Here is a 15,278-nt window from a genome sequence, read left to right on the forward strand (position 1 = left end):
GATCGCAGAGACACTTAGTGAAGATTCCATCATTGATACCTTTTACATGATGAAAGAGAGGCAAGCACAGCTCAAATGAAGTTTATAAAGGTATGTTTATATGCGGAATTTTTCAAAAGTTTATTGTTAAGTATATTCCTTTAATTTTGCTATAATTTCTTAGAAGTTTAAGTGTGGAAACTTTTTGAGAATATTGGTTGTAATTATAATATGATTTCGGTATTATTAGTATTTGGTCTTCTTTGGTCCCCGCCTTGTTTATATCCTGGTTCTGCCCCTGAGTTTATCCTTATAGCAAGTAGAATGACCAAATGCATAATTGGTTTTCCTCCAAAAAAAAAAAAAAGCATAATTGGTACCATAGTTTTGTGGGTATCTATGTTATAAATTTGGTCTTCCTCCTTTTGTAATCGTTTAAATCAAGGTTAAATTTGGATTGATTACATTTCATTAAAAAGAATAAAATTACCTGTATTAATTATGTTAAAAATAATTACTAATTAGGTTAGTGCCCGTGCAATGCACGAATTTAACCAAATTAAAAAAATTAATTTTGCGTAAATTTAAGCTATATAGTATTAAAATAGTTTTAAAATCAATACGTACAAAAATAATAACAATATTTGTAGGAAGTGGAAAAGAAAATCAATCAATCAATCAATCAATCAAAGCCTTAATCCCAAAAGTGGGGTCGGCTAACATGAACCAAATTTGATTATTCCGTGTAGTCATCAACATAAATCTTTCTCCTCCATCCCTTACGATCCAAAACTTCATCCTCACGTAAATCCATGCACTTCATATCCTTCCTCACTCCTTCCAACCAAGTCATCTTTGGTCTCCCTCTTCCTCGTTTAATCCCTCCATGGTCCCACTCTTCCAAACAAAATAGGATGTGATATGATAAGATGAGATTACATAGAGGAAAGGTAGTTTAGCTGATAGTCAAAGCAATCTTGTAATTCTAGGGGGAAAAGAAAATAGTTACATTAGTTTATTTTTCCCAACCCAATATAAAATCCATCTCGTTAAATAAAAAGCATGATTAATAAAAAAAAAAATATGACCAAATAAGAAATCATATTATACAAATATTCTTTTAAAAGATTTTAGCAAGAAAAGATTACGAATTATAATATATTTAGAATAAAATTTTTGTTTAATTGTGTATATATAGAAGATATAATAAAACCAATTACAAATCATATTATATAAATATTTTCTTAAACGTTTTTGGAAGGAGAAGAGAAAGGATGGTTTTGGAGGAAAAATAACCGTATCAGAAAATGACAAGTGTCATTCCTAGTGTCAGTTTTAATATTATGTTATTGATTGATTTGTGGCAGTGTATAATTAAATAAACAAATCGATTAGATAAAACTTATCCCATGACAAATTATTACACTAAAATGGAGTATCAAGTTTAAAGTTATCCTCTAAAAAGTTACTCGTATTTAAAATTAGATAAATATTCATTAAATAGCAAGATAATCCATTGGTACATCCCTACCTTATAAAAAGTAGAAAGTTACTCTTATGAATAGTGTAATGCCAAGTATACCCTTTAAAATGTGTATTTACATATATACCCTCATTAATGTATACAAGTTTTTTTAATGAATAGTGTTTGGACAATTATACCCTCTAAAATATTTAATTATGTACTTATTTGCTCTATGCTTTAATGTTAGTTGTCTTGGACATTTATATACTCATAAACATAGTGTTTACATATTTTTTTTTCCATTAAATCTGTCAACAACTAAATTTATGATTTTAACACCAAGCCGAAAGAGTCTCTAGATTTGACTAGCTATGTGCGCGCATCGCGCGCGTTAGCTACCCTAGTAGTGAGAAATATGATGAGGAATACAAACTTGTAAATTATTAAATCGCATCAGTGAGAATGGCATCCAGCTCGGTTTAGGTGTGTAGCTCCTTTCGTCAATCGATTAATAGCAACCTGGCAATCTGATTCTATAATAGCTCGATCACAGGCACAGCCATATCTTCGCCCCAACCTCAATTGCTTTGGCCTCTCACCTCTGCTTGCCACCACACCCTTACCCGTCTAGTAGCTGCAAAGATGATACTGCCAGCAGAGTTCGTAGATCGAGTATATACAATACCACATTAATACGGAGTACGGAGTACTATTTTCTTTCTACTACCTCCGTTACAGGTTATGTGCAACGATTAGACATTTTCCTTCTCTGCTTTATGTCAAATCGTTGCACATAACCTGTAACGAAGGTAGTATATTAAATTTAATTAAATTAAAAAACAAAAAATACGGAGTAGTATTCAAACTGTAAAAAAGAATCCTAAGTAAAAAAATAGGAAAATTTGCCAATTACTACCGCGTATTAAAGCCATTTTGAAAATTACTACCGCGAAATAAAAAACTTGTGACTTACTATCACAAAAACTTTTAAAAATTTTATTTTACTACCAAGCTCCACTTTAACTCAATTATGACGTCACTAACTCACGTCTGACCCCTGATTAAGCAATTAAACCACATAAAAATAAAAAATAAAAAATAAAAAAAAATAAACATCTAGCTAATCCATGGTTACCCCTATAAACTAACTTAACTAATTAAACCTCCCCTTTTTCATTCTTTCTCCTCCTTCACCAATTGTAAAATCCCTCAAATTAAAGTTGTTTCTCTAAATTGACCACTAATTCTTCCCATCTATCCTCTAATCGATCCAGGTAAATGTTGAATTTGTTTAATTTTCCTATCAAAAATTAAACTTTTATTGTTTTCGATTCTAGGGTTTGACGTTTTTTAGGGATTTTGCAACTCAGGGTTTTTTTATTGCGATTTTGGTTGATTAACGTAGCGCTATTGTATTTTTCTTTGAATTAAACTATGAATTAAACGTAATATGTGATGCAAGTTTGATTTTTTTGTACTTTATACTTGTGACATGAAGATATTTAGAGGGACAAGGTCAATGGGTTGGAAATGTATGTGTGGGTTGAAGGCTTCAATTATAAAGTCCTAGACCAAAGAAAATCCAGGAAGAAGGTTTATAACTTGTCCGGATTTTGATGTGGAAAACAATACAAAGAGACACTCTACTATAACATCATTCTTTTTGGGTCCTCCTCCTTCAATGGTCCCTATTCTCTCCTTCATTGATCGTATCACTGTCTGTTCAATTTAGCAAAGAAAATATTTTTTTTTTTTTTTGCAGAGTAATTGTCACTTGCAGACTGTTCATCAATGGAGTTCAAAGTCAGAGTATAGGAAAGAGAGAGAGAGAAAAAATTTGGGTTGGGTTAACGGGGGTAACCATGGGTTAGATTAATTTTATTTTCTTTTTATTTTGGTGGTTAAATTGCTTAATTAGGGGTTAAACTTGAGTTAGTGACGTCATAATTGAGTTAAAGTGGAGCTTGGTAGTAAAATAAAACTTTTAAAAAATTTTGTGATAGTAAATCACAAGTTTTTTATTTCATGAAATAATTTTTAAAATAACTTTAATCATGGTAGTAATTGGCATATTTTCAAAAAAAAATATTACTCTGTTGACCCTTTTTATAACAAATACTCTGTTCACCTTGTAATAGTAACTTTTATATCATCACGAAATATAAACCCTAATTTACTGCGAATTCGGAAACTCAATTGATCATCTTTGGAGTTCAATTCAGTTAAATTTTACCAAATTTCTGTCTTTAGATTCACAAACTCTAAACCTAATTCTTCAGTATTTCTGCTGAATTGTTTCGTCTCAGAATTAATTACAAGATTACAGAGCATGCATTAGAGAAATTATGGAGAATAAAGTATACATAGCAATTGGGAAAAACAATGAAATACGATCAACCTTATTTTGGGCTTATAATAATTTTTTAAAAGGGAAGACAAATCATACGATTTGTTTTATTCATGTTCATGTTCCTACCCAAAGATGTTCTCCTAGAAGTAATTATGATTATCTAACCTTTTTTTTTTTTTTTTTTTTTGTTCATATCAAATTCGCATATTTACCAGAATTTGAATTTTGCTGTTGATTTTATTGTAGAGGATTTTCCAGCTTCTGTTATGGCAATCAGAGAAGTCGAGGACAAATTGTATAAAGAATTGGAAAGACAAGAGGTAGAAAAAATGTTAGATAAATATGTTCAGATAATTAAAAGTTTTCAGGTATGAATCGTATGATTCTTTAGTTCCCTGATGATAAACTATTTTATTATGTCTCGGGACTCGGGCGATGTCACGGGTTGTTGTTGCTTGCTTCATTGGACGAGTGACTGGAATTTTTTTTGTGATTCTTGTATGTGTTGTGGTGTAAAAAGTTTTGAAGTAAAGAAGATGCACTAGATTTTATTAAACTAGTGTAATTATTTTAACATACCTTAAAGTCTTAAATATGTGATTCTGTTAATAGATGCATTAAGAATAAGTTAGCAACCAAAAAATTGTCCAGAAAACTGACTAAACCTACTACATTGTTGTGTGAATGGCTCTTTCCATCTACCTTATGCTGTTGTGTTTATTTGTTTTCTCCCATCTTCTCTTTGTTCCTGATTTCTCTAGTTGTCATTTATGTGCCCCTTTTTGCAGGTTCCGTCTGAAAAAATCTATATCGAAAAGGAGTCTGTAGTTGATGGAATTTTGGAGCTCATATCTCAGTTAGGAATACAGAAATTGGTTATGGGTGCTGGACCTAACAGCAGATTTGTGGGGTACAAATACATTTTTTGAAATTGTACATTTATATGCACTTTCATATTTTGTGTCTGTTATTTTACAGTTTTTGATTAAGTGTGACATCTTATGATATTAGTGACCTAATTCTATGCAGTATGCTCTGAGCAAAGACAGATGCTCTGTAACATATTGTACGTGTTTTGAGACAAATGCCCTGATATCTATTGCAGGAGTTTAACAAAACCCGCCTCACGAAAGTCTAAGTACGTACTTCAACATGCTCCTGATTTCTGTCATATCTTCTTTGTATCTGAGGCTCGTCTAATCTATACAAGGTATACGCACTAATTAGAAAATAGTCTTACAATCTGTTCATCACCTTATAGACCTGGTTTCATTTAAAATCACCATGTCTACTAGCTTCAAATCTCTTGAATTGACTTGTTTGTATGATATCACAAATATAGTTACTGGCTACAAGATTGATATCGAGGAGGGATTCTTTGGGTGATAGATTAGGTATTCTCTTGCAGATAGGTTGTGGATTATTTGCTTGAATGAAGTTGTATCTCAAAGAAGCATAACACTATATTTCCTCTGTTCAGAATCAATTGTTACTTTGTCTTAATCTTTCATAATTAATGAATGAGATGAATGTAGAAAATCTCCCTATTTTAATGAATGTGTCATATTTTTTTGAATAGCCAATACCCCATTTCTTGATTTAAGATTTGCTTTTGATTTTTACAAATATCCTGAACGGGCATATTTGACTATTAATACTGATGGAGTGAGTATATATCATTAATGCCTGTTCGTGTATGTGCTATATAAAAGCTAAGATTTTATTTGCACCATAAGCTTTGGTTGTAGATTAGTAGACTTGCAAAAAATTTGGTCAAAGATGCCAAGAAATCATGAGAAAGGTTTCCAGCAGTAGCAACAGCATGCTTTTACCTCTGATTAATGTGATTGGTTCTAGTGGCATGCAAATACAATCTTTGAATACAGATACTAATTTTTGCAACATGGGGGGATATAGGGAAGGTGTGAAGCAACTAAATCAACATCTGAAAGGAAACGAGTCAAACAGATTGAGTTACACATCAATTGATTCACCTTCAGCTCGTAGCTCATCAGAGTCATCACCACCATCTCAAAACACGCAGCATGTTTCATCACCTACTCTGGTAGGCATTTGGCCCCTGTTTTTATGCATCCTAAATTATTATAGTAAAAAACCTTAAGTCTACCAAAACTTTATGATAGGCATCTTTCTACCTTGTTATCACTTCTGAGTTTGATTTGGTAGATTGGGCTGTCAACTGTTGAGGACCTTAATTTTGGTGGGTTGGGGAATAAAGGAATAGACCTTTTTTGACACAGTCCCAAGTAACTTGTGCCAAATCTCTCAGCAAAGTAGTAACTTGTTAGTAACAGAAGTAATAGTTTTATTAAAATTCTTTGGAGCTCCTGACCCTTTTTTCTAATTTTGTAGCCAAATATCATAAACAATAATCCTGGTGATCAACTCCGGCAAGCCTTAGCAGAAGTTGAACTAGCAAGACATAAAGTACACGAAGAATACAAGAGACGAAAGCAAGCTGAGGAAGAAGCCGTTAAGGCACTTTACAAGGTAACTTTTAAACAAAATTCTACAGAGGGCACTAACAGTCAGGATTTTTTTGTCTAGACATGTACAAATTTGTACCAAATCAATCTCTCTGATGAAGACATTTAGCTTGAAAAATATCCCGTTGCCTGTAAAGAAGTTTGGAGAAACGTTTTAAAAATTTACTTTCCTTAAAGTGCATCACAGTTTTGTTTTTAACATCTTTTATATATGCAGTTGAAAGCAGCTGAAGATGAGCTGGCTATGCAGTTCAAGATAATTAAGGTTTTGAAGATGTTTTCCCAAGCAGCTGGTGAGTTCTCATCCCTTGAAAGACTTATTTGAGGTCTGTGTTCTTGAGGGGGAGGAAATAGAAGAGAAAATGCTCTTTGTAGAGAAAGTGCTAAAGTAAAAGAAGCAGTGCCATAAAGTGCAAATGGAATATGATGATACTAATGATGTTTGTATCTATCTGCAGATAATAATGCTGCTGAAGTGTTATGTTCAAATGTTCCTAAGTTTTCCGAGTTAGATATCAAGGAAGCTACAATTTTCTTTGATCCATCATTGAGAATTCAGGAAGGAGATTATGACAGTGTATATAAAGGTTTTCTGCATAACACTGAAGTGGCGATAAAGATACTTAAACCTGATAGCTTGCAGGGTATCGCAAATTATAAACTAGAGGTAACATTATATAATTACTCTCTATATTTGTCATGCTTCATCTGTGCATTGTTTAATAGAAAGTTTGGTTTTGATGATAAGTAACAGTGTAATCATTTCTTCAATTCTTTGGAACGTTAAACAATATCAGAAGTAAACATGTATTACAAAAATAAAGTTTGGGAATTTTGCAATATTGCTCCTTGTGTAGAAATAGGAACATGATCCTTAAGAAGGTAAGATGCATAGAACATGGGTTCAAGTCCATATAAGGTAGAGGATGAGAAAACCATCGATATCTCCTCTTCCAATAAATCAAATGACTGGAATTTTGACTTACCTCTGCATAAATTGTACTTGGTTGAACAATTTGGAACTATGAATAATCTATACATAAGTTGTACTTTTCTTTCAGGTTGATGTATTAAGCAAGCTGCGTCATCCAAACCTGTTGACTCTCATTGGTGCAAGCCCAGACCCCTTGGCTCTCATCTATGAGTATCTTCCCAACGGAAGTCTTGAAGACCGACTGATTTGCAAGGACAGTACCCACTCGTTATCCTGGCAAACAAGAATCCGTATAGTCACTGAACTGTGCTCAGTCCTTAATTTTCTTCATTCCATCCAACCTTGCAGCATCATACACGGTGATTTAAACCCAAAAAATGTACTGCTTGATGCCAATTTCAGCTGCAAGCTAAGTGGACTTGGTTCTTGCCATATTATTGCAAACAACAAGAAGACCCCCACAGAAGAACATCTTTCCCCTAAATATGATGTATATTCATTCGGCATCATATTATTGCGCCTGTTAACTGGAAAACCTGCCTTGAATATAGTGAAAAAGGTTCAGCGTGCTCTACAGGAGGATAATTTCTATAGGATATTGGATCCTTCTGCTGGTGACTGGCCGGTTGTACGAGCAATGCATCTAGTTCAAATAGCATTGAAGTGCTGTGATGTCAAAGCAAAAGACCGACCAGACCTTTGTTCAGAAGTATGGAAGGTGCTTAAACCAGTGATGAATCCTACTAATAGCTTATCAAGCCCTCTTCAGCTTGTCAGTGGAGACCAAGTGCCTTCCTATTTCATTTGTCCCATTTTTCAGGTTTGTTAACTTCATAGATTCCAGACATATTTCAATCAAACTGTCACAAATATATTTACGTTGATAATGTACTTGTGTAGGAAATAATGCGGGATCCACAGGTTGCTGCTGATGGATTTACATATGAAGCAGATGCTATTAGAGGGTGGTTTGAGGGTGGCCATGATACTTCACCAATGACTAATCTTAAACTTGATAGTCTTAACCTTACTCCTAACCGCGCCCTACGATCAGCAATTCAAGAATGGCAGCAGAAGCACCAACTTGAGTAATTCATGTTCATATGTTGTATGTACACCAAAAGGTTTATGAAATCCCATCATTTTGGGTTCTGGTTGGATTTGCTTCAAGTAATTTCGGTTTAATCCAATCTTGGATTCGATTTATTTTGGGTTTTGGATGGATTTCTATCGATTTATTTTGGGTTTGAGGGTTTATTGGATTAGGGTCAAGTTTTGACTCGTGTATTGCCGGCCCAGCTCAAATTTGCAATTACAGAGTACTTGTTATAATTTATCCAAATAATTCAAAAGGAATCAAACATAACCATGATAGTTACGGGTTTATAAGGCTAAACATATGGTTCAAGGAGCATACAACTCAAATTTAATATTCATCGTATTATTTACATTATATATGAGCATAAAATAAGCAGACCTCTCTATTTCCCCATACACTTCACTTAAACTCGAGTTTACTTGATTGGGTCAATTACACTAATGCAATTGTTATCATGTCGGATGTGGGTTTGATTTGGCTTGTGTAGGTTTGGTTTGGTTTAAATAATCAAATCCAAATTATGTGTCGAGTTTCCTTAAGTTGGCTGTAAATTATTCAAATCTTTCACATTTTAATACGAATGGTAAATATCAGATTGATTCAAATTCAGATTGAGAATTCACTTTCTCAAATACACTTGGGTGAGTTGGGCCAAACTTCAGTTGATTTCTTGAGTCAGATCATCTTTTGACAACTCTATTCGAATTCAAATAAATAAATAAAACTAGCCAGGAAACTAGCGAGCCCATTTCAATACCATACCATGGTACCAACACCTTCGCACTACACTACAGTTATTTTATTGTCTAAACTTTCAGACTTCAGTTGACTGAGTTGGCAAAGAATATTGGAAAAGAAAGAAATACCAATAACTTGACCTTGTCTAATGATTCTTTCCCAATAATATATATTCTTCTCAATTTCGCTTAGAATTAATTTGGGTTTTGATTAAATTTTCTTATGATTAAAAGGGTTGAATTAATTTCCCAAAAAAAAAAAAAAAAAAAAAAAAAAACCATGGATTTGATACTTGTTGAAGATGATCATGGCAGTTATTCAAAACCCATAACCTCCATGAAAGAAGAAGAGAAGCTTTACGTTGCAGTTGGAAAAGAGGTGAAACAAAACGAATCCCTTTTATCTTGGGCTATCCAGAATTCCGGTGGTCGCACAATTTCCATTCTTCATGTTCATCAGCCTGATAATTTCATCCCTATTTGTAATTTCTTCATTTCCCATCATTTTTATTATTTATTTCTTATAATATGGATTATATTATTGTTATTGATAAATTTTGGTGGGTTTCCCTGCACTATATATAAGTACTTTTATATGGATTATTTATTATATGAGAGTTCTGAGTTTGGTTACTGTTTTTTTCTTTTGATCAATTGTTTGTTCAAGTTGAACTGGAGATAGGAATTGAAATGTTTTTGATATAGTGGGTTGAGGTGTTGCATCATGTCGTGTCGTGCCTTGTAATTGGCTGTTTATATAATTACATAGAGGTGGCCTAAAAGGCTGTAACTTGAAGTTGAGTAAAGTTTAAATTTTTGAATTTGGTGCTTGTAAGTTGCAACTAGGAATGAGCACTCATGTCATGTTTTATAGACCTGTGAAACTTATATGGGTTTTTTAAACCCAAAAATAATAAGGAATTTGAGAATTGTGTCATCTTTTTAGCCTGTAATATGATCATTTTTTCTAGTTTAGTCTACCAATCTACATACTGCTATAGTTTTAAGGAAGAGCTCTTGGCTTATGGGTTCATCCTATAATTATCTTATAAATGTAGAATACAGCGTTGGACCAATTATTTAGAAATTATTACAATAGTGTGTTTAGGATAAAATTCCTGATGAAGAATGCATCTTTTTTGTGTTTCGGAGAATAGGTTCTTCTTGAATGGAGTAGCTTGTAACATTAGATATGATCTTATTAAGAGGCCATTTATGTTTATTTACTAATGAAATTTCTTCATTTATGTTTACTTGTAGTGGGTGAAAAGTTCCACTGGAGCTCCTTGAAAGAGCAGGAAGTCAGGGCATATCGAAGAATTGAGAGACAATTTATGCTTAAAACTTTAGATGAGTATCTTCACATCTGTCACCAGTTTGGGGTAATCATTTTCTTACTTGATGATTTGTTAGGTCCTACATACTTCACTCCTGCTGCTGTTCTGCAAACTATTGATTTCTAGAATAAATAGGATTGCAACTTTATTTATTGACTTTTTGGCTTCAATTTTGTGTTTTATTTGTGTTGTAGGTGCAAGCAGAGAAGCTCCATGTTGAGATGGATTCAGTTGAGCAGGGGATCTTGCAGCTTATTGCTGAACACAATATTGAAAAGCTTGTGATGGGTGCTGCGCAAGATGACTGCTATCAGATGTATGTGTAGGAGGTTAATTTGGTTTTGTTTGGTTTCATGTTATTGCCAACTGTGTGTAAATTCTTGACTGGTGAGGGAGAATTCTCGTAATCAATTTGTTACTGTAACAATTTTCATGTATAGCATTTTGCTAATTAACAGGCAATACAAGTTTATAACCTTAATGTGTAAATATTGGGTTATTAGACATACCATGTGTATAAAGCCAAACAATCACTTCAATTGTATCTGGTCAAACTTGCATTACTTGCGAACAAGACCGTTATTTGTGATTCTAATTATATTGCCTTAAAATCTGTAGGAAAATGATGGAGCCGGTGTCAAAGAAAGCAATTTATGTGCAGCTGCATGCACCTGCAAAGTGTCACATCTGGTTTATCTGCAAGGGACATCTGATCCATCAAAGGTATACACCATACATGATATTCTTTTCTCTAAAACGTTGGACTTTCTAGATCTATAAGCTGTAGCATCAGCTGCAAGACCTCAATATTTACTATCTAGATAAGTACTATTGTTTATATATAACACTGCTTTCAGAGAAATTTTTTCAAAAGCTTCACAATTGGGAATGTTTGCTTGGCTAGATTTTTTAGGATAAACCCTTCTTGAATATGATTTTTCTTAGGGTGAAAAGGATAGCTAATAGTTTTTCCTTTCAACAGGAAGCGTCCTGCTTTGGGATTGCAGATCTTTATGCTTTTGGGTGTCTGATTATCTCAGAATTGTTGACATAATTGGCCCTTGTTTTTTTTGCACCCAAACTTGTGATTGAGCCCTTGGCTTTCTGTATGCTTAAAGTTGTAGGCCTCCTAACCCATAAAAAAAATTCTGATTTAAGCTGTATAGTGAACCCCGACGAGGTGATGAATCTAGGAGAGTTCAAATGGACTTGACCATTGTATAGTGTTTGCTTAACTTTTGGGATGCTTAGAATTTTATAGGAGCTTAGCATGAAAGCAGGTTGGCATTAATTAATATTTTTTCCCCAATGGCTGTTGTAATTGTTTCTGATGTTGTACCTGAATTTATCAGCTGTTGGGGTAATGATCTGAAGCATTTACTTTCCTCAGGAAGTTTAGTTCAGAAGAGAGAATTCATGCTCAGAACGAGAGGTCCATAAACTCAAATTTCCTTTCAGTGAATGGTCAAAGCAATAAATCTATAATCGAGAGTAAAGAGTTAATTTTTGGTGAAGGATCATCTCAATTTGATATAAGTAATGGGAGATTCACTGATTTTTCCTCTATGGACAACATCAAAACTCATGGTTCTTTGCCTGAATTTGATCTAGAAGCTAATTGCTACGACTGGGGTGAATTTTTAGAACAGAATCATCATCGTCATTTATCTTTTTTTCATTCAGATGCACAGGTATGTACAACAGTCTAATGTTCAATTTTTGTTATGTGTCATGTGGTTTGTTTGGCCGGGACACTTATTAGGGATGCTTTTGGCCATCACAAAGTGATAATCTTGCCTATGGGACTTTTGTTCTTTTATCAAATAATCTGCTAGCTGTGGGTTTTATGACAGTTGCTGGGAATTGGTCTGAACCATTAACAAGCAGTTTTGAAGTAAACCGTGCTTAAGACAGAAAATTTAAGGCAGCCATTTGCTGTATCAACTGCCACTGCGCTGAAATTAGCAGATTTGTTTCTGTTTTGATATGTTGTAGTGACATTTATTTTGTTTAATATACGGTTCTTTTGGACCATAATATGGTGTCGTATAACTTCAACATGCTGACATGAGGTCTCTTTGGTCCTTGATTGTGATGATGCTTGATAGAAGGTTTGAAAGTGATTTCAATTTTTGCTTTGCATGGTGCTTTATCACTTTTCGTTAATTTCCTCCAGCAGAAAGCTCTAGCTTTAAATAGCCGTGCTTAAAGTTTTTTTGAAGTTTTACCATCTGTTTATCATTGATTTGCTTGCTTAAATATCTAACATTTGAGATGACTAATTGTTTGTCACTAGTGCTAAAGCTTGAACTTCTCTACACCTTGCACCATTCACCAGTCACCTGGCTGCTGATTTTACAGGATATATCATCAGGAGCATATGCAGAGGCAGAGAGAAAATGTAAAGAACTTGAGGAAGAACTTGAAAAGTTGAAGAATGATCGAGACAAGCTTAGGGAAAAATACCAGGATGCAATGGATCAGAATTTAGTGTTGGAAGGCAAAGTTGCAAACTACGATCAAGTACTGAAGGAATTAGAGGAAGGGTTTATTTCTAATGTAGAACTGCTGCAGGTTTGTGAGAAAGATCGCGATGACTTGAAGATTGAACGTGACAGTGTCCTCAAGACAGCTGAAGAATTGTTGAATCAGTCGGCTGAAGCAGCATCCAAATCTGATGACCTCAGGTTCTTCACCACATTTACTTTTGCAGAGATTGAAAGAGCGACTAATGACTTTGACCCATCATTTCAACTATGGGAAGGCGAGAATGGAAGCATTTATAAAGGAGTTATCTCCCACACACAAGTAACTATAAAGATGTGGCGTCCTGAGGGCCTGCAAGGTCCCCAAGAGTTTCATCGGGAGGTATTTTACTAGTTTTATTATCATATTTTGAACACTTTTGGATCTTAAGCCATGCCATTTGTTTATTTATTGAAATCCTCTTACACTGTTATGTACTAGGTTGAAATATTGAGCAAGTTTAGACATCCAAATGTGGTAACTCTTATGGGAGTTTGCCCTGAAGCTTGGGCTATTGTCTATGAGTTTCTCCCCAATGGAAGTCTTCAAGAAAGATTAAACTCTACAGGGGATACGGATAATATTCCTCTTTCATGGCAAACTCGAATAAGGATCGCCACTGAACTATGTTGTGCTCTAATCTTTCTTCATTGCCATGGACCTGAAAGAGTGGCTCACGGTGCTCTAAACCCCACCTCCATTTTCCTTGACTCGAACTTCACATGCAAGATCAGTGACTTCGGAACTGAGTTGTCTAACAGTTCCTCGTATACTGATCCTGAGTATATAATGACAGGAGTGGCTACACCTGCCATGGATGTTTACTCTTTTGGATTGATACTGCTGGAATTGCTGACTGGAAAACCAGCTTCTGATATAACATATGAATTGGAAGACTCTTTGAATGAAAACAGTTTTGATACCCTCTTGGATTCTTCAGCAGGAGACTGGCCATTTGTGCAAGCTGAGCAATTGGCTCGGCTAGCATTGAGATGTTGCGAGGAGAATGCAAGTGATCGGCCAGACTTGGAGCCTGATGTATGGAGGATCCTGGAGCCAATGAGAACTTCCTGTGGGGGTTCAACGTCATACCATCTTGGAGATGAACATCGTCAAGCTCCATCTTATTTCATTTGTCCTATTTTCCAGGTATATCTAATTTTACATACCTTCATAGACACTCAATTACATCAAAATATGTATCAGGGTTCTGTTTTTGTTATTTACAATTCCCTTTAATATTAAGATATAGATTTGGTTACATGTCTTATGGACAAAAGTTGCGGTGCTACTCTCAGGAAGTCATGAAAGATCCACACGTTGCAGCGGATGGCTACACTTATGAGGCGGAAGCATTGCAAGGGTGGCTTGATAGTGACCATGATACGTCCCCCATGACTAATCTACGACTCGAACACTGCAATCTCGTCCCCAATCATGCCCTTCGTTCTGCCATCCAAGAGTGGAGGCAGCGGCATTGACTCTCTGGCTCTCTGCAACACTCAAATTGCCTTCCTTGCAAACCACAAAAAAAAAAATAGCAGTGATGAATTTATTCTTCTTTTTTCTATTCTTGAGTGATCTTGTAAGTTTGTTAATTGCTAAGAGTGTGGGGTGGAAATCTAAAAATGGAGATTTTGTAGATGTATTAAAGTTTTTTTTTTTTTTTTGAAACAATATATTAAAATCTTTCAGTATTTGTATATATGATAAGAAATAAAGTCCAAAATTTCTCCGTCAGAAATAAAAAAAAAATATATATATATATATATATATATATATATATATAAGGTAATGCTATATGCAGCCCTAAGCTAATTGTTAAATTAGCTTATCATGCCACATATGATTTCAAGCTATGTTAATTATTTTGTGTCCCAATAGGTAGCTACTATGGAGTAGCTTGCTAATTAAATAAGCTTGACTTTCTCAATTAGCCCTAAAAATTTAATTATTTTAATATATTAATCTCCAATAATTTTGGAAACTTTTTTGTCAAGCAAATTAGTTTAGACCTTTGTCAAACAAACTAATTTGCTTGGCCAAGCTAATTGTATTTTTTAGCTCCAATGGTCAAGTTAGTAATTAGAGACCTTTGAAAATTGCAAGCAAGTTCATAGCTATAACCATTGGAGTTGCTCTAAGAGCTGTAATATAAAATATACTTTTTTTTTAGTATTAAGTTGAGAATTTATCGACAATTCACAAGTAAATCAGTGTAATAAATGTTTATTTATTGTCTATTCTTTTCACTTTTAGCTTCTTATATGTAACCCTTAAGAGTGCAAATATCTTTTTCCAAAAAATAAAAAAAATAAAAAAAAAAAAAAAAAAAGACTTGGAC

The 15,278-nt window shown here is 34.1% G+C and overlaps 2 protein-coding genes across 7 annotated transcripts; both read left to right on the forward strand.

Moving 5' to 3' along the window:
• Window positions 1–2,638: 2,638 nt before the first annotated feature.
• LOC145586800 (U-box domain-containing protein 33-like) lies at window positions 2,639–8,585 on the forward strand. 5 transcript variants are annotated; one of them, XM_081643730.1, is made up of 10 exons: window positions 2,639–2,718; window positions 4,041–4,162; window positions 4,583–4,704; window positions 4,900–5,004; window positions 5,712–5,859; window positions 6,168–6,305; window positions 6,519–6,594; window positions 6,760–6,968; window positions 7,363–8,055; window positions 8,136–8,585. In XM_081643730.1, exons 2-10 carry the CDS (start codon window positions 4,061–4,063, stop codon window positions 8,325–8,327), a joined length of 1,785 nt encoding a protein of 594 aa, XP_081499856.1. In that variant the 5' UTR covers window positions 2,639–2,718; window positions 4,041–4,060; the 3' UTR covers window positions 8,328–8,585. The 5 variants fall into 5 exon arrangements, with proteins under 5 accessions (XP_081499856.1, XP_081499857.1, XP_081499853.1 ...); XM_081643731.1 differs by having other exon boundaries at window positions 4,041–4,114; XM_081643727.1 differs by lacking the exon at window positions 2,639–2,718 and adding an exon at window positions 3,607–3,940.
• Window positions 8,586–9,159: 574 nt separating this feature from the next.
• LOC145586799 (U-box domain-containing protein 33-like) lies at window positions 9,160–14,675 on the forward strand. 2 transcript variants are annotated; one of them, XM_081643725.1, is made up of 8 exons: window positions 9,160–9,553; window positions 10,332–10,453; window positions 10,603–10,724; window positions 11,027–11,131; window positions 11,799–12,099; window positions 12,770–13,276; window positions 13,376–14,083; window positions 14,215–14,675. In XM_081643725.1, the coding sequence occupies exons 1-8, from the start codon at window positions 9,295–9,297 to the stop codon at window positions 14,413–14,415; spliced, it is 2,325 nt and encodes a 774-aa protein (XP_081499851.1). In that variant the 5' UTR covers window positions 9,160–9,294; the 3' UTR covers window positions 14,416–14,675. The 2 variants fall into 2 exon arrangements, with proteins under 2 accessions (XP_081499851.1, XP_081499852.1); XM_081643726.1 differs by having other exon boundaries at window positions 14,233–14,675.
• The last annotated feature ends 603 nt before the right edge of the window (window positions 14,676–15,278 follow it).

This window comes from Chenopodium album, chromosome 16 (assembly GCF_948465745.1).
Source record: "Chenopodium album chromosome 16, dcCheAlbu1.1, whole genome shotgun sequence".
In the NCBI taxonomy this organism is placed as follows: Eukaryota; Viridiplantae; Streptophyta; class Magnoliopsida; order Caryophyllales; family Amaranthaceae; genus Chenopodium; species Chenopodium album.